Source organism: Megalobrama amblycephala, linkage group LG16 (assembly GCF_018812025.1).
Source record: "Megalobrama amblycephala isolate DHTTF-2021 linkage group LG16, ASM1881202v1, whole genome shotgun sequence".
NCBI lineage: Eukaryota > Metazoa > Chordata > Actinopteri > Cypriniformes > Xenocyprididae > Megalobrama > Megalobrama amblycephala.
In genome coordinates, this window is record NC_063059.1 from 42494705 (window position 1) to 42520410 (window position 25706).

General features: G+C 38.1%; 1 protein-coding gene across 3 annotated transcripts in view; it reads left to right on the forward strand.

Moving 5' to 3' along the window:
* The window catches only part of LOC125248205 (limbic system associated membrane protein), a 146871-nt gene that overhangs the window by 110377 nt on the left and 10788 nt on the right, over positions 1–25706 (forward strand). For 2 of the 3 annotated variants that reach the window (XM_048159922.1, XM_048159921.1), the window contains one exon: positions 19570–19802. In XM_048159922.1, coding sequence (XP_048015879.1) covers positions 19570–19802 — 233 coding nt within the window. Of the gene's footprint in view, positions 1–11877; positions 11904–19569; positions 19803–25706 lie in introns of those variants that run through there. The other variant, XM_048159923.1, reaches the window with a different exon arrangement.

A 25706-nucleotide genomic window follows, 5' to 3' on the forward strand; every position in this document is an offset into this window, starting at 1 on the left:
TAAACCTGAAAACTGCCTCTGTGAGACTCACCTGCTATTACTCTCCAAGAGGAGAAAAGTTCCCGAAAACAAGAGGCAGGAGTGAATTTCCTGGTAATTGGCGGCGGGGATCGACAAATCTCTGTTTGCGTCTCTGCATGTGGCGTCACGCGTGAGTCAACACGGCTGCGTTGGAGCTCAGCTCTGTAAACAGTGAGCGGCTCGTGTTCGCGCTGTTTGATTAAATGTCAGGTGAGGCGTCTGCTGTCCACTCATTAACCTCGCTCAATCCAAGCCTGACCTTTTCACTCATTCATCCGCTGCGAGTGCGCTAGCTGCGCCTGGAGGCCGTTTGACCTCGCGTGTGAAACGCGTGCTCGGGCCGCCTTGAATCCGGCGGAAGGTGTTTGAGCAGAAACAGACACTGTTGCTTTGATCTGTGATTGCGGCTTGTTCGGATCACGGGAGGTTTGGCGCATGAGAAGCGACACGTGATGACTGATGTGGACGGTGAGACCGTGACCTCGCTCAGGAACTCGAGGAATGGATGTGGCGGAGGTGTTTGTGGTTTGTGCAGGAGTGACTGTCAAATCTCATGCAGATGGCAGCCGTCACTTCTGCTCAGGGCCGTCTCTAGGGCGGTGTAACTGCTGCTGCTAGTTACTAGCATTAGTACACGTGATCACGAACGGACTGAACACTCCCCTTTATGATGCAAATGTTAAAGGATTAGTTCACAAATTAATTTCCTGATAATTTACTCACCCCCATGTCATCCAAGATGTTCATGTCTTTCTTTCTCCAGTGGAAAAGAAATGAAGGTTTTTGAGGAAAACATTCTATTATTCCTCGTCTGGGATCATGTAGAGCTCTTTGAAGCTGAACTGAAACTGACATTTGGACCTTCAACCCGTTGAACCCCAGTGAAGTCCACTATATGGAGAAAAATCCTGGAATGTTTTCATCAAAAACCTTCATTTCTTTTCCACTGAAGAAAGAAAGACATGAACATCTTGGATGACATGTAGGTGAGTAAATTATCAGGAAATTTGAATTCTAAAGTGAACTAATCCTTTAAACAACGAATCGTAAAATAAAGTGATGCAAAACTACTGAATGTCTGTCAAATTTAAACACTTTAAAGGTGCCCTAGAATTAAAAAAAAATTTATTTATCTTGGCATAGTTGAATAACAAGAGTTCAGTACATGGAAATGACATACAGTGAGTCTCAAACTCCATTGTTTCCTCCTTCTTATGTAAATCTCATTTGTTTAAAAGACCTCCGAAGAACAGACGAATCTCAACATAACACCGACTGTTACATAACAGTCGGGATCATTAATATGTACGCCCCAATATTTGCATATGCCAGCCCATGTTCAAGGCATTAGACAAGGGCAGCCAGTATTAACGTCTGGATCTGTGCACAGCTGAATCATCAGACTAGGTAAGCAAGCAAGAACAACAGCGAAAAATGGCAGATGGAGCAATAATAACTGACACGATTCATGATATCATGATATTTTTAGTGATATTTGTAAACTGTCTTTCTAAATGTTTCGTTAGCATGTTGCTAATGTACTGTTAAATGTGGTTAAAGTTACCATCGTTTCTTACTGTATTCATGGAGACAAGAGCCGTCGTTATTTTCATTATTAAACACTTGCAGTCTGTATAATTCATAAACACAACTTCATTCTTTATAAATCTCTCCATCAGTGTGTAATGTTAGCTTTAGCCACGGAGCACTATCAAACTCATTCAGAATCAAATGTAAACATCCAAATAAATACTATACTTACGCGATTAGACATGCTGCATGACGAACACTTTGTAAAGATCCATTTTGAGGGTTATATTAGCTGTGTGAACTGTGTTTATGCTGTTTAAGGCAAGCGCGAGCTCTGGGGAGGGGAGCACTAGGATTTAAAGGGGCCGCAGCCTGAATCGGCGCATAGTTAATGATGCCCCAAAATAGGCAATTAAAAAAATGAATTAAAAAAAATCTATGGGGTATTTTGAGCTGAAACTTCACAGACACATTCAGGGGACACCTTAGACTTATATTACATCTTGTAAAAAAATGTTCGATGGCACCTTTAAATTGAAAGTATAATCTATCTTTTATATGATTTATGAAATTCATAACTTAATGTGACTAGGCAATAAGCATTTTTCTGTTTTGCATTTTCAACATATTAGGCATAGGAATAAGATTGAATGTGGGGCATATTTTAAAATCAAAATGTTTTTTGCAAATTCAAATAGACCACTGTACAAATCACTGTCTCATTCTGACTCTTTTACTGTTTCTTTCTTTCTTTCTTTCTTTCTTCCTCTAAATCCATTTAAATCCTCTATTTATTTAATTCCTTTAAATAAGAAGAGCATTACCATTGAGGTCTTTTATTTAAAATAGTCAGTCCCCCAATGTTCAAGACATGGTTACGGCTTTGGTGTTGTCGGATTACATTCTGTGCTAATCACCGTCAGTGCTAATGCAAAAACTGACACCAGCGATACTAATAAGCTAGAACAGAAAACAGTCAAATGTCATTTACAGTAATTGTGTTCATACATCTGCTGGTTTCTAGTCTTTTATTGTGTCACATTCGTTTCTGTTGCTCTTTATGAGTCTTTGTCTTTTATTGTGTGTTTTTATTTTCCCCTGTGAGTTTCAGTGAAGATCTGTTTGTGTTTGTACATTAATGAGCTCATAATGAAGATCTGCAGACTGTAAAGCACGGCCACAGATCACCATAACCTGTGAAACTCGTACCATCAGCCCCATGAATGCTTCATCATCACTGCTCTGCTCCTGCTGGCACCAGTGTGAGCTTCTGCTTCTGGTGACTGACGCTCCAGGCTCACGTCAGCTTTTACTGCGGTGTGAAATTTCCCACACAGAGGGAGAATCACTGTGTCCGTCTAGAGACTGATGTCTATTAATAATCCCTTCGGAATAATTACACACACAAACCTACCTGTGTGCTTCTGTCTGTGTGTGTGTGTGTGAGAGAGAGCTTTGCTGCAACTGTGTGTAACTGTAGTAACTGTTCATTTCGATAAGGGAGTCTTAAACTGGACAGAATAAAGGCTTGTATAGCCGACCGCCAGCAGCAGCACTGCGGGATTTATTTGTGTATATGTGTGTGTGTGTGTGTGTGTGTGTGTGTGTGTGTATGTGTGTGTGTGTGTGTGTGTGGCATTTCTGCCTGTAGAGGAAAACTCGAAGTAATCCTATTTGTCAAGATCACAGGTATGAAGTGAGCTGCCACCTGACCTGTGTATGAGTGTGTGTGTGTGTGTGTGAGTGTGTGTGTGTGTGTGTGTGTGTGTGTGAGTGTGTGTGTTTCAGCCCTTCACGTCTCTGTGTGAAGTCTGAAGTGTTTGTCATCGGTGAGTAAATGTTAGTTTAACATTACAGACATGATGACAGGCATCTTTTCCATGTTAATCAGAGTTTTTGACTCGTCTTTGGAACATTTATGTTTCTGCGAGGTCACGGCTGAACAAGAACATGCAAATTGTGTCCGATGACAGTGATGATCTCAGGTTTGAGCATTATTGTGCTTGACTTTAACATTATAAAAGCTAGAATGGATCATAAATGACACCAAAAGGCTCAAACTGTATCCATGACTGAATGTTCAAAACGTCTAGTTTTTTAAATGTTTTAAAAACGTTTTTTCTTGATTATGTGAATGTTAAGGGAACATTCCATTTCATCATACTGCAAACATTATGGGAACGTTACTTTTGAATGTTTTCTGAACGTTCTGAAACAAGTAGTAACATTTAAAAAATGTTAGATGAACATCCAACTAAAACGTTTCAGAAAAACACTCCAGTCAACTTTATTTCTATAGCGCTTTATAAGTGTCGATTGTGTCTGCTTCCCGAACAATGCTGGGAAGATTGCTCCAAAGTTTAGGTGCTAAAAAGGAAAAAGGATCTACTTGATTTTGATATTTTAGGTATTATCAGCTGGCCTGAATTCTGAGCTCGCAATAGACGTGAAGGACTATAATGATTTAAGAGCTCGCTCAGGTACTGGGGAGCTAAACCATTTAGAGCTTTATAAGTAATTAGCAAGATTTTAAAATCTATACGATGTTTAACAGGAAGCCAATGCAGTGATGACAGAACTGGGCTAATATGGTCATACTTCCTAGTTCTAGTAAGAACTCTAGCTGCCGCATTTTGGACCAGCTAGAGTTTGTTTATTAAGCTTGCAGGGCAACCACCCAGTAATCTACAGTAATCTAACCTCGAGGTCATGAAAGCATGAACTAACTGTTCTGCATTCTTCATTGAGAGCATATGCCGTAGTTTAGATATATTTTTAAGATGGAAGAATGTGGTTTTACAGATGCTAGAAACATGACCTTTAAACACCCAGGTTCCTAGCTGATGACGAAGACTTAACAGAGCAGCCATCAAGTGTTAGACAATATTCTAGATTATTACATGAAGAAGTTTTTGAACTTTTATACGTGCAATTTCTGAGTGAAAATTATTTCAAAGTGAATCTTTCAGCAGATTGTTTTCAGCTGCAGTGCTTATTACAGGATGGAGCGGCGTCTCTTCAGCACACCTGCATGTGTGTGATGATATCTGATGATTATTCAGTGTAAGCTGCTCAGATGATGAAGCTGAATTCTTACTTTTCTACACAAGTTCACAGTAATATTTCCATCAGGACTGTGCTGCTGACGGCACTCATGTAATCCTAAAATTCACACTCTCTACGAAAGGTCCATAAAAATACATCCCAATGTACTGTGCCAATATAACGGTGTTTTACCCATATTTTGAATTACTCGTTTCATTGTAGTGTGTTTTAGAGTTGAAGGAAATGTCTGTATTCATTTCATCCCTTTGGAATTCTACGGAGCTCCTAAAGGGACGTGGTGGTGGAAAAAAATTGGGAAGGGAGGAAATTTGACGTGCTGGTGGAAAAAAAATTTGGGATGGGAGGAATTTTAAAAAAAATTTTCAAAACTTTTGCATTCCCTTGCTAAACTTTTGCATTACCACGCAAAAATATAATCGTTCCCTTGCTGTGAGCTCGGACAAACTCTTCCTCTTTAATGTCCCGCTGGCTGGCAGTAGTGTTTCAGTTAGTAACATACGTTAATAATGCACACAAATAATGCGCGGCTCTCAGAGTTTGAACTTGTTGGACTCAAATATAAAGAAATGCAGTCAGTGCTTATGTCAAGCAGTTCAGTAAAGTTGGCAATATATTCACAGATTGGAGCTTCCCGGATTAATAACTCGTGAACTAAACGTTGTTAAAACACAAATGCAGCTACTTCCAATCATAGTAACCTACACAACGAGCTACAACAACCCAATTTTCATCTAATGTGCTTTATAATAAATTGGTCTCTATGAGCAGTCGGCGGAGAGACACGCCTGAAGGGACCGTCTGAAAAGTGCAAAACCCTTTTGCTCATTTTATGTTATGAAAAATACTCAATAACTTCAATGTAACACACTGTACTGTCACCAAATTCAGTTCATACGTCACTATAATATATAATTATAATATATAATAATATATCAATTTATATATTATAAAGCACATTAGATGAAAATTGGGTTGTTGTAGCTCGTTGTGTAGGTTACTATGATTGGAAGTAAATGCATTTGTGTTTTAACAACGTTTATCTCACGAGTTATTAATCCGGGAAGCTCCAATCTGTGAATATATTGCCAACTTTACTGAACTGCTTGACATAAGCACTGACTGCATTTCTTTATATTTGAGTCCAACAAGTTCAAACTCTGAGAGCCGCGCATTATTTGTGTGCATTATTAACGTATGTTACTAACTGAAACACTACTGCCAGCCAGCGGGACATTAAAGAGGAAGAGTTTGTCCGAGCTCACAGCAAGGGAATGCAAAAGATTTGAAAAAAAAATTCCTCCCATCCCAAATTTTTCCCCACCACCACTACCCTTTAGGAGCTCCATAGAATTATAAGGTTCTATCTGACATTTTTCTCAAAATTTAGTTATTCACATATTCATATTCTGTGACAACTTATTTACATTATGTGATGTTTCTTTTTTTAAGTTGTGCACATTTTGGTACTTTTTTTAGAAAACAAAAAGGTTCAATCTACAAAGTCGCACTCTAACTGGCTCTATCTGCGTGAGCCAATCAGCACTTCGAATGCACACACGAGGACCAATCAGGATCAGCGTTCTTTATCATGTCAGTGCGATAGCAGAAGCCATCGCTTAAAAACACTAAATCAGTGAAGAGAAGAGTAAATTTCACACAATGCGATGTTTATTAGAAACCTCATGATGGACTATTTTATTTATGATCGTCAATGACAGCAGCCCAAATTCCAGGGAATTACAGTCTTTTTGTGTGTTTTGTTGTATCTGATTGCTGAGGAGTTATTTTCAGTTAGACCCCACGCTAACGTTAGCCAGCGGCGCTATTGAGAGGATAGATTCAGGTTTTGCAGTCTATTTGCTTTATTCCAGTCATGTCATTGTCAGACATTTTTCAATGTTTATTATATAACTTTGTTAAACACCTTTGCTGAAGCATTATCTGTTTTCTTGCAGTTTTTTAGTCTTAAAAATGTCTTAAATTTTACAATATTAAGACTTAAAGGTCAAAGAGTCAACCATTTATTTGATGGGATCTTAATTACAATAATAAACGTTATCATGTTATTTCAGCCATACTGATGTCATTTCACATGTCCCTCTTTCTGTGGAATAAAGTCCTGCTCGGATGTGTTACAGAAGCCGTTTTCCGTCTAAACGAAAGGAAAATTAAACTTAAATGGTTCCTGCAATAATGTGTTAAATTACCCATCATATTCCTACCTAAATTTAACGTCTGCACTGGACAAAAGATTTAGCACTGCCTTTTATGCTTAAGACATAACAAGAAAAAACTATTAATTTAGAATATGAAATAAATGTCATAAAAATCATTAAATTTAACTTTCTCATGCATGTCATTTGTGTTTTAAAACAAATTATAAGTAAACTGTTTGTGTTTCTTGAAAATTATTGCTTCAATTATTTTTTTGCCAATTTTTTAACCTTATAATTCCAAGCGAAAAGTGTTTTTTTTTAGAATTAGAAGGTTCTATCTGTGTTTGACCTGTTCCAAAATTCCCTCTTTACAAATTTGAGAGGATTTTGATATTGTATATTTAGAATACATTTAGGGTTTGTCATTTTCATGTTTGAAAGAAACTTATTCCCCATATAGTTTTTGCTATATGGAACACAAAACCTTTGAAGCTCAATATCTCAAAACTGCTCAGAACGCAGACAGAACCTTATAATTCCAAGGGGACGATTTGTTTCTTAGTGTTTTTTGTACCGTGTTTACCATAGTGCTGCTGGTGTGTGTCGACGGTGGACGGATCATGTGATGCGTGATGTGAAGTGAGTTTCAGGATCAGTGTGAAGCTCTAACAGTGTTTCAGAGGAGATGAAGGATTCGTTCAGACTGTCAGCAGTTGCACATCTATTTCAGTTTTAGCAGCTTTTCACACGTTCCTGCCGTTCAGACCTCTGTTCTGCTGCGAAAACAACAATGAGTGTGTGTGAGTGTGTGTGTGTGTGTGTGTGTGTGTGTGTGTGTGTGAAGGAGCAGAGCAAACGGTCTCTCCTTCATGTCGTGTCGGTGTCTGTATTGTGTGAATCCTAAAATTCTTCTGGTGTTTCTCTGATAATTAAGAGCAGCACATGAGCAGTTGATAAAAACTCGTTCTGATATTTATATAAATTGGCGTGTTACTGAGGTGTGATTGACGGTTTGATTAAAGAGGGAGACGGTGAACGCTCACTTCATCCAGTTCAGCTTTCCCCCTAATTAACGGCAGGCATCTGGATCTCCGAGGTCTCCAGAGCCATTTGCCGGAGCTTTTAACACGCGTGTGAGGCGTGTTGTGTGTAAACTACTTAAGATGGAGGACAGATGGAATTCATTAATGCAGAGTTTGCAAATGAAGCAGCATAAAAGTTGCTGCCAATTATTTCCACTCAGAGACTCTCTCTCTGTCACGCTCCTCTGAGGAAGCGGCGGTACAAACACACACACTTCAGGATCTGCACTGCAGTCGTGAACGTTCCTCCTGTGTCTCTGCTGAGCTCAAACATACAGTGAACTGTGAGCAGAGCCACAGAACCTCCAGCGATCAATCACATGATCAATCGCGTGTGAAATAACAGTGTTCACACATGCAATAATGATCATGATCTCTGCAGACACACTGTCCTGTTTTTGTAGTTTCTCTGGCCACTTCATTTTCCCTCCTGTCTGAAATAAAAGAGTTTCATCCACAGATTTACTTCGATGTTCGATACAATGGTGGAAACTGTCATATATACTGCCATACAGATCATTTGTTATTATCTCATTACTGTTTTATTATTCGGGTAATTTTGTCCTAATATCTTACACACAGAACAGGGAGACTTTATTTGAATGTTTGAACTACATTTACCCAAAAAAAAAAAAAAAAAAAAAAGGCAAGTAAAACACTAATAAAATAAGAACAAATCAACAAATTGCAAATGATAGCAGAAATAAATAAGAGAGCTATGAAATAAACATGGCTTTAAGTTTTTCAGGTAGTTCTTATTCAGGTAAGAAACACTACAGAAATAAAGTAATCACGTAAAATAAAACTGGATAGTCTTTATTGAAATAATTAAATACAGATTAATGCTTACAATTAAAGTTACAAAAGTTATTCAGTGAGTTCCTCTTTGTCTTTTGTTCTCTGATTAACATGACAGACAGCAGCAGGTTTATTAGGCTGCTGTCACTTTAAGAGTTCACGCACGGATCAATACACTGTTCGAATGAGACGAGCGAGTGTGTGTCACTTCACCGTCAGAGAGAAGAAAGAGCGAGAATCGGTGTATCAATACTGAAGAAAAGGAGTATTGGAACCGTTTCAGTATCGATACATAAACAATAACCCTTACAATTCAAACGAAATTTCATTCGGATGGAGCTCAGTCTGATCCATTGAGGTGTTTACATGAAGGCTTTTCAGTCTGATTGAGCCATCAGTCCAATTACCAACTGATTATTTGAGTGCATGTATACAAAGTTTGTGTTTAGACCGCCTGAGATCATCTCAGACCATCAGATAATTTAAGATTGACTCAGATCATCTCAGACTGTCACAGATTGTCTCCAATCATCTCAGATTGTCTCTCTTAGACCATCTCAGATAATCTCAGACCATCTCAAATCATCTCAGACTGTCTCAGAGTGTCTCAGATAGCCTCAGATCGTCTCAGATCATCTCATATTGTCTCAGATAGTCTCGGATGCTCTCAGATGATCTCAGATAATCTAAGATTGTCTCAGATCATTCCAGACCATCTCAGATAATCTCAGATCATCTCAGACTGTCACAGATTGTCTCCAATCATCTCAGATTGTCTCTCTTAGACCATCTCAGATAATCTCAGACCATCTCAAATCATCTCAGACTGTCTCAGAGTGTCTCAGATAGCCTCAGATCGTCTCAGATCATCTCATATTGTCTCAGATAGTCTTGGATAATTTCAGATCATTCCAGACCATCTCAGATTGTCTCAGATCATCTCAGAGTGTCTCATATAGTCTCAGATCATCTCATATCATCTCCGATAGTCTTGGATAATCTCAGATCGTCTCCAACCATCTCAGATAGTCTCGGATGGTCTCAGATGATCTCAGATAATCTCGGATAATCTCAGAACGTCTCAGACCATCTCAGATCATCTCGGATAATCTCAGAACGTCTCAGACCATCTCAGATCATCTCTCGTGCTCTTTTATTGGGGCAAAATTCAGATCTGATTGTGTGTATTGATTGATTTGAGCCGTGTTTATGTTGTGTGTGTGTGCGTGTGTGTATGAATAAAGCATGAAGTGAGTTTGACAGGAGCGCCGGCAGCAGATAAAGCAGAGATGGCATCTGTTATGAGCGGCCGCTACCAACACATTCCCAGTGACAGTTCAATCTCACAGCACACATTTTTCATGAAGTGCTCTGTATAGATGAGGACATTAGCAAACGCCCGAGATAGATGTTCTCGTTTCTGACCGACGTATTGGAAGTGTTGGTTAGCGGCGTCGCCGTGTTCCTCCCTGATATGAGCTGAGCTAAATGTTAATGCATTCAGAGAATCTAGTTAGAATCTGAAGAGCTTCACGTCTCAATGAGTGAAATTCCACAGCCTTGAGATTCCAGCCATATTTAACCGAGTCCTTCATTATCTCTACTAACCCGGTTTTATCCGGTGAATATGTCGACCAGCTGTCTGGTGAGATCGCTGATCGTAACCCCTGATCCCGTGCCGAGCCTTATATCTTCTCTTATCTCTCTGTAATCTCTGCACAATTAAGAGTCCCGCGCAGCGATTGTCAGTCAGAATGAAGCGTTTCTCAAGTACATAATTGAGGAAAGTAAAGCGCTAAGCTCCACCATTAGCCTCGCCGCGGCCAGCGGCCTGTGAAATAGGCTCCACTTCACGGCGCTTCCACATCCATCTGGCCTCCGAGGAATCCGCCGCACGCTTTACGCTTCTCCGATAGAACATCTGGCCGTTCCGTTCCGCTCCGGGTGTTTCCTGCAGCTTTAGACCCACAGACGCCAGTTTTTGAGGTTTGCTGTGTATTGGAAACTTCCAGTAGCATCTCTGTGATTGAGCGTTTACACACTCTGTTGTTCAGGAGAAAATGCCTGATTGTTGCCCTTCTGCATGGATCGGTGCTGAACGCCGTGTTTCCATGGCAACAACATGATTTGAGCATTCAGTGCAGAATAATGCAGCGGCGTTCAGTTATTAGAGCGTTTGCGTCTCTCCATACACGATCAGCAGCACTAAATGAGGCTCTTCACTGATGGGAGCGTTTGTCTGTCGTCAATGAGACTCATGAGCTTCTACTTGTGTTTAATTACAGTGATCAGCAGATGATCTGAGCCTGTGTGTGTGTGTGAGAGAGAGTGTGTGAGTCTCTTCTCTGATGACGAGGGCGGGGCAACCTGTCACTCACATGAGATCCACCAATAACAAACCACAACCATCCAATCAATTCCCCACAGAGAAAATCAAGCCCCGCCCTACATTTGTTCTTGTTTGCAAAGTCGTTTGACTCTGATATACGACGCTATAAAGGCGAGCACAACTTCCCTTTCATGATAACTTTAAATGAAATTAAAAAATTGAATCTTTTTGTAAAGTGTTACCAAATCTCCTAATTTGACCTCTGACCCCTAAACCAACCCATCACAGAAACCTCTGCAAAACACTAGAAGAGAAATGTGATTTGGCTGATTTATGAGCATTTTGAGCATGTGAAATGTCCTCATAAGTCAGTTGTCATGGTATTTCATTCATATTAGTGAGGACATTTGTCCCTCACAAGAACACACAGGAAATGATTTGAGAAATCACACACACATCATCTCCTCTCTGCCGACGAGCTCATGCTAATGCGTCAGATCTGCAGGGCGTCTGTCATTCATTCAGAGCGATAACACCCTCACTGTAGCAACACCCGCCCGCACACCATCTGCACATTAAGTCATTTTACCTGCGGCGTCGCATTTCAGAGAAAAGAGATGCGCAGAGACCTCGACTGAAATGAAAGGCATCGCTCAGTGCAGCTGACAGCGGAGCAGCCCGTGACGTGCAGCGGGAATACACACACACACACACACACACACACACTCTCTCACACTGACACTCACACGGACAGACCGGATTTAACGCCCGTCCGTCAGTGAAGTCGTAATCTCCCAGTGAACAGAAGTGGAGCAGGATTCTCTGTCAGAACGCTGGAATCTGGTTCCTGGAGTGCAGGTGCTTCTTACGTCAGATCAGACGGCGCAGGGCCGCTGGAGCTACCGCACAGATGCCTGATGGGTAATCGATATTTTCGACCTTCTCTCTGTGTCTGTAGGGCGTTTGGAGCTGGACACATCTAGTTTTAATGTCGAAACCTCAGAGGAGACGGGGAGGAAATTCATGCTGCGGATCGTTAGTTTGCCCGCTTCAACTAAACATCAGGTCATAGTTCACTAACCCAGTGCTGATCTGTTTCTGTGAAAATCATCCTTGTGTCTCCAGATGTGTGCTGTTATTTTACTATTTATATACTATTATAGTATTTATTCATATTTTAAATTTCAGTTGTGTGTGAGTTTTTGCTTTGTGCTTTTGTCATTTCTGTGTAGCTTTAATGAATTATTATTTCCGTTTTAGTCATTTAAAAGTATGCCTGAACTTGTTTATTTTAGTTAGTTGCCAAAACTCTGAAAAATAAAGGTTCCAAAAGCAGGTTTTCACAGTGACGAACCTTCAGTGATCAGTTCTTAAAGGTCCCATGGCATGAAAATTTCACTTTATGAGGTTTTTTAGCATTAATATGAGTTCCCCTAGCCCGCCTATGGTCCCCCAGTGGCTAGAAAAGGCGATGGGTGTAAACCGAGCCCTGGGTAAATTGAGAAAATGAAAGCTCAGACGACCCAATCTGGAATCTTCCCTATATGTCGTCATACGGGGAAAGGTTACCTCCCCTTTCTCTGCTTTGCCCGCCCATGAGAAAATGAGCTACTACAGTGAGATTCCAGCTAGGGATGGGCGATACCACATTTTTTTCATGCGATACGATACCGATACTTTTTGTTACAATTTTAACGATACCGATACCGATATCGATACTGCTTATAATTTTAATTGTGTATGTGTTTTTTCAAAATAATGTTAATTTTAAGGCTTTTTTTTTTTTTTTAATTTTAATTTAAAGGCTAATTTAAAGGCAAATTACATACACATTCTGGCCATTAATAACTCATTTATTAGAAAAGCAAATTTAACAACAAATAAATAAAAATGTTTAAACAGCCTTCTTATAAAAATAATGATTAAATAACATAAATCTTAATAAAACAAAAATACCAACAACATAAACTGCATATTTTTACTTATTTCTTATTTTTAAACTGGCAGTTTTTTTTTCTTATTCTTCAAAATTCTATTGTACTATCTCCATATTTTACAAAAAATACTGATTAAATAACATAACAAATCTTAATAAACTAAAATACCAACAAAATAAACTGTGCATACTTTTACTTCTTTCTTAATTTTAAACAGACCATGTTTTCTTCATCTTTAACTTTCTACATTTTTGTAGCTGATGTATTTATATTTGCATGTTTTTTGTTTTTCATTTAACTGCTAGCAGTTTAATTTTTTAATATATATAAAATTTAATATATATAAAATACACACACACACGGTATACATATAAACACATACTGGTATTCCTACCATTAAGGGGACATTCCATACATGTAATGATTTTTATACTGTACAAACATATTCCTCTAAACCTACGTCACTGAAAACACTGTAACATTTAAAAAAAAACAAAAAAAAAACATATTATTGATTATGATTGATTATCGTTTTGTCCCCCATAGGAATACCAGGACACCCCACACAAATAGCCTACGCACTTTATATTTGTTCTTCTTATTCGTCTAATGGTTACGACAGAGACAGTGAGTTATAATAAGTTAACTAATGACTGTGCTCTTTGTACCTGGATAGGGTTTGCCTCCCTGAAAACTCTCCTGTAACGTCTTTTGTCGGACAGAGGAAGACTGGGCAGCTGAAAACTGGGCAACTTGTTTTTGTTAAGCCTCTTATACGTTTCAGGATGTGTTGTTTGCAAATGTTTAAAAAGGTTGCTTGTATTGTTGCAGTGTGTGACTCTCTTATCACAAATATTGCATCGTGCGATACTTTTTTCGGCTGTTGAGAAGTAGCACCACACCACGCTACGTTTTCTGCTCTCTGCCATCATGCCATTTTTCGTGAGACCGTGCGTGCCGTGTTGTGACTGTGGCACACTGCACTGTGCGCAGCCGCAGACCGATCGGTGTGTAACGTCATACCACCGCGTCCGCGAGAGCTTTTCTTTTTATATCATACATACACCGTCGCGATCGACTTGCACACACGGCTAAAAACATTTAGTTATGCAGAAATTATTATTATAATTAAGTATCGATACTTTGCAGAAAATATCGATACCAAAATAGTAGGTTCTGAGTATCGATATATCGATACTGCAGCATCGATGTGCACATCCCTAATTCCAGCACAATATTTTTTTTTCCTCGATAGACACATCATGGCTTGCAAACGAGCGAATCATGGCAGCTGCTCAGTGTCTGGATGTACAAATGAACACCAAAGTATTTTTTTAGTTCCTTCATCCGAGCCTATGAAGAACAGTGGGTTAATTGTATTTTCTCTGGTAATGCGCCGATACAACATCCCATAGTTTAGTATGTCTGCGCCACACATTTCACTGACGACTGTTTCCTCAATGTGGCCAATACAGCCCAGTTACTGTCGCTAATGTAAAGGTGGACAGCATCAAGTGTGTGTGTGTGTGTGTGTGTGTGAATACACACACTGTAACACGAGTGTTGTACATTTCTTTGTTGGTATGGCACACGCGATATCCACATTTCCAGATTGCAGAGCTTGATGTAATTGTAAAAAGGTTGTAAAAACTTTTAAGATTTATGAAATATAAAATATGTAAACAGATAAATGATGTTGGCATGGTAGCACATTTTCCACAACGGCACCTATCCGAAAAGGTATTTGTAATAATGGCAGAGGTCTGACTAATATAGTGGCGCTGGTTAGTGTCTATAGCTGATAATTATATATACGATAGCAAATCAGAGCAACATGAAGAGCCAACAATGTAGGCTAGCATTAGCTACATGATAATAACTGTAACAGCATACATAAACCAACTAAAGTACCGTATCCAGACACAATGTTTTAAACTAACCATTCGGGGACGTCCTGCTGTAGCCGCTGAGTTGCAACTTCTCCATCCGGATCAGATTCTGGGTCAAACTGAAAGCTTGAACGGCTGCGTGTCCATGAGCGATTGGATACATCCACTGTCAACATTAGCGCATGGTACCGTAGCTGCGAGCTGGTTAAGGCCACACCCACCCTCCACCTTGCCCCGCCTCTCTCCTCCTCATTAGCATTTAAAGCTACAGTCCCAGAAATGGCACGTCCTGAGGAAAGCTCATTGTGGGACTGGCTCGTAGTGGCTGATATTCTGCACCAAGGCTGAATTTCGGCAAAGAGACTTCAGATACAGTACTAGGGACCACTTAGGCCTATATAAAAGCATCCAAAAAGTAGCATGTCATGGGACCTTTAAAAGAACCATTTTGTCTTAGTGTGAATAAACTTTTTACACTATAAAGAACCTTTTGTGAGATGGAAAGAGTCCATTTCTTCATGGAACCATCGATGCCAATATAGAAGCTTTATTGGTAACACTTTATAATAACTGCACACTATGAAGCATTAGTTAAGCATTAGTTAATAGTTATTTCATCTCTTATAAAGCATTAATAGACATTAGTAAGTAATTTATGAATACAGCTATAATTGCTTTATTCTTGATTTATAAGCATATCTATAATGTGTTTAATAATTGTATTTTCATACTTTATTAATAATCAATTTATCATTTCTAAATTAAGTATTACATTATTTACAAACCAGTAATTTAGGAGTTGTCAGTGGTTCATAAGATCATTTAGGAAGTGTAAGTAAATGATTAATAAACTATTTAAACATTCATTTATACATCTTATTATTTAGACACATAGTAATAGTTACTTAGTGTGTTAGTAAATGTTTTATTAACACATATTCCTACTGCAATTCATGATTAATTCAGGTAGTTATAAAACATTTAGAAGTAGTCAGTTAACTATTTTTGTGAGCTCATCTAAAGTGAGGACTATTTATGCTTTGTAAAGCTTTTATAAATGAGATTTAAAGGTTCAGTGATCTTCTGCTGTTCTCTAATGTTTTAAAGTTAGTACCGAGGTAGTTTTGACACTAGGAATATGTTAATAAAGCATTTATTAACACACTGAGTAACTAATACTATATGTCTGAATATTGATTTGCATAAATGTACATTTAAATATTTTATTAATCATTTACTTACACTTCCTCAATGATCTTATGCACCACTGATAACTCCTAAATTACTGGTTTGTGAATAATGTAATACATAATTTAGAAATGATAAATTGATCATTAATAAAGTATGAAAATACAATTATTAAACTCATTATAGATATGCTTATAAATCAAGAACAAAGCATTTATAGCTGTATTTATAAATGACTTACTAATGTCTATTAATGCTTTATAAATGATGAATTGACTATTTACTAATGCTTAACTAATGCTTCATAGTGTGAGTTATTATAAAGTGTTACCGCTTTATTTTTAAAAATGAAATATGAAATGTTCTCAGAACTTTAGCTAATGTTCTGACACGGTTCTCTCAAATGTAACATTAATAGAACGTTCTTTCATAGTTGTCTGGTCTTTAATAATCGTTAATAGAATGTTTTTTCATACACATTTTAGTTGGACGTTCATCTAACGTTTTTTAAATGTTACATTCAAAAGTAACGTTCACATAATGTTTGAAGAATGATGAAATGGATTGTTTCCTTAACGTTCACATAACCAAGAAAAAAAATGGATGTTACCAAAAAAATAATTAATATGAGCATGAACATGTTTTTGTTAACTGTGAAGTCAATATTTATTTAAGTTTTTCATCTAATATTTGAATACCACTCTATTTTCATTACCAAAAGTGAGTTTGAGTGTTAGATTTCGGTCATAATAACGGCACTGTGCAGCAGGTGAAAGTGGAGATTGACTGAAGCTGGAGAAAGTTCTGGTTCAGGCCTGTCAGTGCTGTTCTCATCCGTCCGTCCGTCTGTGTCTGTGTTAATAATTCAGTGTCTGCTAGGCAGGAAGTGCTCAAACTTCAGAATGAGGCGCGTCCGTCACTCACCGTGTGACATCAGCACTTCATACTTGTTTCAGTGTAACTGATGAAATCCTGCAGTCTTGAGAATAACTACAGGAGAAACTGCAGCTCACGTTCAGCTCAAAATAATGCTTTACGATGTATAATTAGTATACGTTCCTGAGTGTGTGAGAGTGGAAACATGGACGTCTGTTCCTCAGACACTTACTGTTTTCATTGTTCTTCTTCATTGATCAAGCAAAGAGCAAAGCCGTCCTTGATAAAAGCAGTGTGTCTGTGGTCCAGAATCAAACCCACTAGCAGCCCGACATCGGCAGAAAAATGAAGAACAGACATAAAGTGACAAAATTCATCACCATCTTCATCTGCCTGAAACCGTCTTTCAAGTCAGCTTTATTTCTGCAGCGCTTTAAACAGCACAGATCGTTTCAGAGCAGCTTCACAGTGATAAACAGGAAAATAACATCTGTACAGCATCAGAAGACATTACTCAGCTCAGTTTCGTTCTGATGATGGAGTCATTAGTGTAGGAGCAGATCCAGCGTCGACATGCAGTCACTCCTCTGAAACACAAGTAACAACAAATTCCATTGTCGATTAGTCACGTCTGTGTAACAAACCGTTACAGTGACGACATTTCTATGGGAAAACAAACTCTAGCGTGTAAAGTGCCGGAGGAGCCGCTCTCTCCACTCGAGCTCAAAGCAGGAGGAACTTTCTGAAGCGCTTCAGAGACTCATAAGCGGTTTCGTGTCAGTCAAGCTGTCAGGTGCGCTCGCTGTTTTCCTCCGAGAATTATATGTATTTTATATTCTTATGTGTAACTCGCACCAGTATTTGCATTCTGCACAAAAGTTCGTCCTGACAGCAAGAGTCTCTGATTGATGACTTTAATGAATGACTGTTTGTGAGAACGTTCTCTCAAAGTTATGGACAAACGTTCTTCCAGTGACATTAAAACGTTCGTTCAGAGTTATCTGGTCTTTCAGTACGTTAACACAAAAACATTATTTACACGTCGTTCATGGGGTGTTTTTTTCCTGAAACATTTCAGTTGGACGTTCATCTAACGTGGTTTAAATGTTTCTACTTGTTTCAGAACGTTCAGAGAACATTCAAAAGTAACGTTCCCACAATGTTTGAAGAATGATACAATGGAATGTTCCATTAAAAATAAAAATAGATGTTCATTGAACATTCAGAAATAACATTTTCACAGTAGTCTTAAAACATGTTTTTGTTATCTGTGTATTCAGTACAGAGCCCCACACATGACACGCAGGAAAAAAAGAAAATCAAGCATGATTTACTAATTTGTTCCCTTGATTTGCTAAATCAGGCGCACAGTTTACTATTTTGTTCTCGCAGTTTGCTAAAATTTAGTCATTGTCATAGCGCCACCAGCTGGTAGCAGGAAGTGTGGCAAATACAAATGACTGTCATTGCCCTCCTATATTTATATAGTTAAATTGCATTATTGCTGCATATTGCCCACCATGCTCTGTTTCTGCTTTATTTCTTTGTCATCATTTATAATTCATCAATTTAAAATCATCATGAAAGGGAAGTTGCGCTGGTCTTTTCTTCTCTATTTTGTCGTATATCCGAGTGAAACGCTTCTCAAACAAGAACAAATGTAGGGCGGGGCTTGATTGTGTCTGTGGGGAATTGATTGGATGGCTGTGGTTTGCTATTGGTGGATCTCATGTGAGTGACAGGTTGCCCCGCCCTCGTCATCAGAGAAGAGAAGAGATGCTGCAGGAGGGAGGAGAAGATATTCTGATTCAAGATTATGAATTTAACACAATAATGATGTACACCAATAAATCATTTAGAATAAACACTGCTATATTTCATAATAAACGAGAATTGCCCATTTTAATTTCATGTTGAATTTAAACTGCCCTGCTGTAAACACACAGACCTGTTCAACATCAAGTAACTAGTCATGTTTGCTGTTTGTCGTGATGGTGTGAGTGTCCTCATGTACTGTAACTGTACGCGTGTCAGTCGGTCATGTGTCTTAATGAAGTGTTAGTTCAGTGTGAATCACGGCTCATGAGCAGCTGGTCTGGACTCACTTGAGTCTGCTTTAAAACAGCTTTATCTGTGTGTGTGTGTGTGTGTGTGTGTGTGTGTGTGTGTGTGTGTGTGTGTGCAGTCAGATTTTGTTTAAACTGAGACTGAGCTGATTAAACTCATACAGATACTGCAGCTCTGTCTGTCTGTCCGTCTGTCTCTCTCTGCCTCAGCAAATCTCCTGTCTGTCTCATTAGTGTCTGACACACTGACTCCCTCAGGCGAGCCCACAGCGAGTGTCCGGCTCTCACACACACACACACACAGCCTGTCAGAGAGACAGACAGGTGCAGTTGTCTGACAGCTCCTGGTTAACAGAGTCTCTCAGCGGTTTAATTGGAGGAAACTCAGTGAAACTCAGCGTGAGCGTGTGACCGTCAGCCTGTCGCTCTCTTTGAACGCCTCATCTGTAGTGCTTCACGTCCACGAATGAGCACCAACGAGAAGGGTGTTTCTTCTGTAGAGCCGCTGAGTTTGTGTCATATCTGATGAAGTTTGCATCAGTGATTCTGTTATTTTGCTGTGGAAATAAATGTAATTGGCTCACATGTCACGTATAGGATCGTAACCTGAACCCGTCTGTCTCTCTGTCAGGTGTTATGTGGACGACAAGGTGTCTAAGGTGGCCTGGTTAAACCGCTCGAACATCATCTTCGCGGGCGAGGACAAGTGGTCTCTGGACCCGCGGGTGGAGCTGGTGACGCAGGGTCAGCTGGAGTACAGTCTGAGGATCCAGAAGGTGGACGTGTTCGACGAGGGCCCGTACACCTGCTCCATCCAAACCAAACAGCAGCCCAAGACCTCGCAGGTCTATCTCATCGTTCAAGGTGAGCGCCGAATGATTGACAGGCTGTCAGACCAATGACAGCTCATCATCTGTTAATCCCCCTCCCACTGGCTCCCGTCAGCGCTGCCGTCGTTTCCAGATCAGATTAGGTGGTTGTGTGGGTGGGCGAGATGGCACAAATACATCATGATCAGTTATTAAACTTCAATTGTAGCTAGGGTCATTCTGTGTCAAATCAACCAGAGGTCCCCGGCTTAAATTTTGGATTTTGTTCATAGTTTTTTTTGTGTACAGACAAAAATAAATAGTGATGAAAGACAAAATATTAAATGTCACAGATGTATATTTACTGAGTAATCACTGTTTTGTAGAGGAGTTTAAAATTACCATTTTCACCTGAGATTTGGAGCAAATTACAGGGGTGTAAAAATGACTTTAGAAAGATGGCAGCATCATTATTTTATTTCTACACAGAGATTGGTAGATCTATTAGTGAAATCTGTTGACTTTATCAATCTTGGTGTCATTATATGCCAACAGTGACAGTTCAAACATGCCACTTCTTGTGTTCTTTTCCTCAAGTTTACATGTCTGTAACTCAAAAGTATTAAAGATATCTTAATATCCTTCTAGGTTCTGGTTCTTAACAAACTTTTCTTTTGGCATCTTCATATTAAAGGCTCTCGATGGTTCAATCCCAGAGATATGGAGATCTTATTGTGGCTCCATGAGTAAATTGGTCAATTGTACACATTTTCCAAACCAAATGTGGGTCACTTCACACACAGCTGATACTTTCTTCTTTTAAAGAGGAATATCTGAAGAATAAATAATGTTGAAACTAGAAATGTATCTCATGTTTTTCTATCATCTCAATTGCATAAAACTTTCCTGTCTGAGTGCCATAAATATTCCTTTTCTAAAGTTGTCATGCCTGTGACTCTAAAAGTATTCAAGATATCTTAATATCCTCCTAGATCCTCATTCTAAATATACTTTTCTTTTGAAATCTTCATTTTTAAGGCTCTATATAGTTCAGTCCCATATATATGAGGATCTCTAAGCAGCTCCATGTTCAAATTGGTGAATTTTTACCTGTTTTCAGCGATTGAAAACCAAATGTAGGTAACTTTTTAAACAGCTGATAGTTATTGTGTTTAAAAGAAGAATGTATGAAGAACAAATAACACTGAAACTTACGGTGGCGCATTGCTGCCACATACATATTATTTTTCCACTCAATTATGTCGTTCAAACGACATCTTTTCTCGTTCAAGCGACATATTATGTCGTTTAAACGACATCTTTTCTCGTTCAAACGACATCTTTTCTCGTTCAAACGACATCTTTTGTCGTTAAAACCACATATTTTGTACGTGACGTGTACGAGAAATACCTTTATCTGATCTATAATAGAGAATATAGACTAGATCAGTGCCTTTATCACACTTCCGCACTCGAAAAGCAGAAGCAAATATAGTGTAAAATACCTTTCGATGCCTGGATCGATGGCAGTGCAAAGTAATGAACACAATATTATTGTTTTATTGGCCTATATGCAGTTTCTAATAGCCTAATAAAGCACAATTTTATCATTTAGCATTCCTTATTTTCTGGAAAATATAGGTTTATTGGCCTCAATGAGTCTGAGACTCCCGGTCAGAGATTGTGTCTCAGACGACATTAAATATTTTGTGAATATTTGTAAATATTCGTGGCATGACAGGTGGAAAAATGACTGTACTGCAGTTCTGTGGATGTTTTGCCTAGGCAAGGTTATTAGCCTTTAGTTAACTAAAATAAATAAATAAACTATTAAAAATATTTATGCTGCAATATGAGAAAATATAAATATTAGTTGAAAATGCTATTTTTAATATAATTTCGTTTTTTTCCCCTGACCTTCAACCGACGCGATCCTTTCATTAACCAACAAGATTGTTAAATTAGAATTAAATGAAATTAGAATGAAGAAAAAAAAATCCCATAGTTTTAGGCTATAGCCTATAGATGAAACAACAAAATATGAGGATTCTTGCATCACATGTAGCGCTTGTGTGAAAGGAATAAATAGTCTATTCCTATAGCTAGGCATACACAAAATATATTAAACCTAAATAATGAACATATTAAGAAAATGAAAGAAAAAAAACTGCGACAAGTAGGCTAGACCATCGATGAGTTTCGATTCATTTTTGAGAAGCAAGTCCACGGAATTGCTTGTCTTTATTTTTCAAGCAATGTTATTGTGAGTGTAAAAAAATAATAGTTATACCTGCAGATTCGAATGGTGTTACTCTTATGACCATAAATGTCTGAGTATTTTAATTGTTTCCGCTTTTATAAGAAAATTCAAATGAACACACCGCACGCGCACACGCACACGCACACGCAAGGCTCAGTTTTACTTGACATTGCAGCCTGTTTATTGTCAAAATAAAATACAGTCAGCCAAATATAGAAAAAGTTACTCTGTTAATTTATAGTCTGTGTATAATCAGAACGTTTAGCTAAATAATAAATAGGCTATAGGCTATTTAACATCCAAAAACTGCACATTTGGATTTATGCCAAATGGGTTTCTATTTCAGTTTAGCTTTAAATTAATTCGTTTTGGCTTGACGTTTATATATTATATTTTTCATTCTTGTTCTGTTTTTCTGAATACCATTAAATTGAAAAGATTTGTAGCGCAAGGGGAACTAAAATAGCCTATGCAGTGATGCCCCCTATGGGATTAAAATGCCAACCTGGAACCGGGCCTGCCGGTAAAAACGAAATTTTTACAAAAAATATGCAAAACATGCAATTTAGGCTATTTCCACAACAAATCCTTTAAATTGTTCTATGCAAATAAAATTAATTATATTGGTATTCATTAACCTATATTTTAAGCGAAACAACAACAGCCTAAAATTGCTAAATTTTGTTATAATATTCATTCAAGTTAATTTTACTGTACAGATGCAGAGTTAAAAAAAAATAGTGTTTAAAAGATTACATATATTGGAAAAAATGGTAAGTAAATGTTAGCCACATAAAATATAGGTTAGCTAATGAATGCAAATATAATTTGTTTATTTTGACAATAGGCTGCAATGCCAAGTGCTACTAACTGATGGTGTGCGCGTGAGGCGCCGGCGCGTTCATTTGAATTTTCTTATAAAAGCGGAAACAATTAAAATACTCAGACATTTAAAAATACTCAACACCATTCGAATCTGCAGGTATAACTATTATTTTTGTACACTCAACATACCATTGCTTGAAAAATAAAGACAAGCAATTCCTTTCCGTGAACTTGCTTCTCAAAAATGAATCGAAATGGTCTACTTGTCTCAGTTTTTTTCTTTCATTTTCTTAATATGTTAATTATGTAGGTTTAATATATTTCGTGTATGCCTAGCTATATAGGAATAGGCTATTTATTCCTTTTATAAGATTTCATCATTTTCACAGAAGCGCTGCATGTGATGCAAAGAATCCTCATGTTTTGTTGTTTCATCTAGGCCTATATGTATAGCCTAAAACTAAACCCATGGGATTTTTTTCTTCATTCTAATTTCGTTTAATTCTAATTTAACAATCTTGTTGGTTAATGAAAGGATCGCATCGGTTGAAGGTCAGGGGAAAAAAAACGAAATTATATTAAAAATAGCATTTTCAACTAATATTTATTTTTTCTCATATTGCAGCATAAATATTTTTAATAGTTTATTTATTTATTTTAGTTAACTAAAGGCTAATAACCTTGCCTAGGCAAAACATCCACAGAACTGCAGTACAGTCATTTTTCCACCTGTCATGCCACGAATATTTACAAATATTCACAAAATATTTAATGTCGTCTGAGACACAATCTCTGACCGGGAGTCTCAGACTCATTGAGGCCAATAAACCTATATTTTCCAGAAAATAAGGACTGCTAATTGATAAAATTGTGCTTTATTAGGCTATTAGAAACTGCATATAGGCCAATAAAACAATAATATTGTGTTCATTACTTTGCACTGCCATCGATCCAGGCATCGAAAGGTATTTTACACTATATTTGCTTCTGCTTTTCGAGTGCGGAAGTGTGATAAAGGCACTGATCTAGTCTATATTCTCTATTATAGATCAGATAAAGGTATTTCTCGTACACGTTACGTACAAAATATGTGGTTTTAACGACAAAAGATGTCGTTTGAACGAGAAAAGATGTCGTTTGAACGAGAAAAGATGTCGTTTGAACGACATAATTGAGTGGAAAAAATAATATGTATGTGGCAGCAATGCGCCACCGTAGAAACTAGATTCATTTCTATCAAAATAATTGTACACAACACACCTCTCTGAGTGCCAAAAACAAAAGTTTTCCTGAAGTTTACATGAGAGTTATGTTTTATGCAATTATTTTGACAGAGGTAAACAAGATACATTTCTAGTTTAAACATTATTTATTCTTCAGACATTCTTCTTTAAAAGAAAAAAAGTATCAGCTGTGTGCAAAGTGACCCACATTTGGTTTTCAGTAACTGAAAATGAGTCTTGAAAGTTTGTTAAGAGCCAGAATCTGTAAGGATATTAAAATATTTTTAACTCTTCTTGAGTTACAGGCATGCAAACTTAAGGAAAAAAACACAAGAAGTGCTTTTGTTCCATGTTTGAACTGTCACTGTTGGCATATAATGAAACACAGATTGATAAAGTCAACAGATTTCACTAATAGATCTACCAATCTCTGTGTAGAAGTAAAATAATGATGCTGCCATCTTTATAAAGTCATTTTTACACCCCTGTAATTTGCTCCAAATCTCAGGTGAAAATGGTCATTTTGATCCTCCTCTACAAAACAGTGATTACTCAGTAAATATACATCTGTGACATTTAATATTTTGTCTTTCATCACTATTTATGTTTGTCTTTCTACAGAAAAAATATGAACAAAATCAAAACTTTGAGCCAGGAACGTTTCTGAAATTTGGTTGATTTGACACCGAGTGACCCAACATTCAGATCAGTTCAGCGTCAGTGCAGTCGAATCAGTAAAGACTGAGTATGAAGTGTGACAGAGACGTTTGAATGATGATCTAATATTGTCGTTTCACACAGAACAGTGTGTGTTGGTGTTTGAGTGTTGTTGACTCCGTTGAGAGTCGTCGTGTCTCTGTTATCTGTTTCTCGTGTCGACGCTCTCGTCACACTCTGCTAATTATAGCGAGGTCGTACACAACGAGGGACGATCTGTAACTGCAGTTGTTATTTAATCCATAGACGTGTGAACATGACGGCCATTTGTTTGGCTCTCTTTAATTACCCAGCGTTAATTTCACTCTCGTTACTCTGCCTCCACTGATGAGAATGTCTTAGAGTCTGGACAGAAATACTCTCACAAGACTGATTATTTACTGTAAAGAGTTATATTATACTCTTCAAGTCTCGATGTTGTTTTTGTCTCTACTAGATTGAATGTTGATTATTGTCCTCATATTCTCCATTGTTGCAGCTCCTCTCTTCCCAGTCTGTCAATAACACTCTGTTTACGTCCTGTCTCTATGAAGCCCCTCCTTCTGAAAAGCACAATGTGCTCTGATTGGTCGGCTGGAGCTGTGTTGTGATGATGTTTGGGAAATGTCCCGCCCCTTACCATAACCGCCAGTTTCAACACACTACTAACTAACTCAACCAGGCCCCGCCCCTTTATTCTGCATATTAATTATTTAAATGAGGAACACTGTGAAGAAAACTCAACGGAGGCGTTTTTCATGTCCTCTTTAAACGTGTATTTCTGCATGAGAGAGTGTTCAGAAAGTATATTAAGTATGCAGTATGTACTCTGTGTGTGCAACACTGGGATGATCTACTGCGATTATCATAATGCATGCATGAGATGCTGTATCCCACAATGCAGTGCTCTCAGCTTGGCTTCTGAGCGTTTGACTGCAGGTTCCAGTGTTTAGTT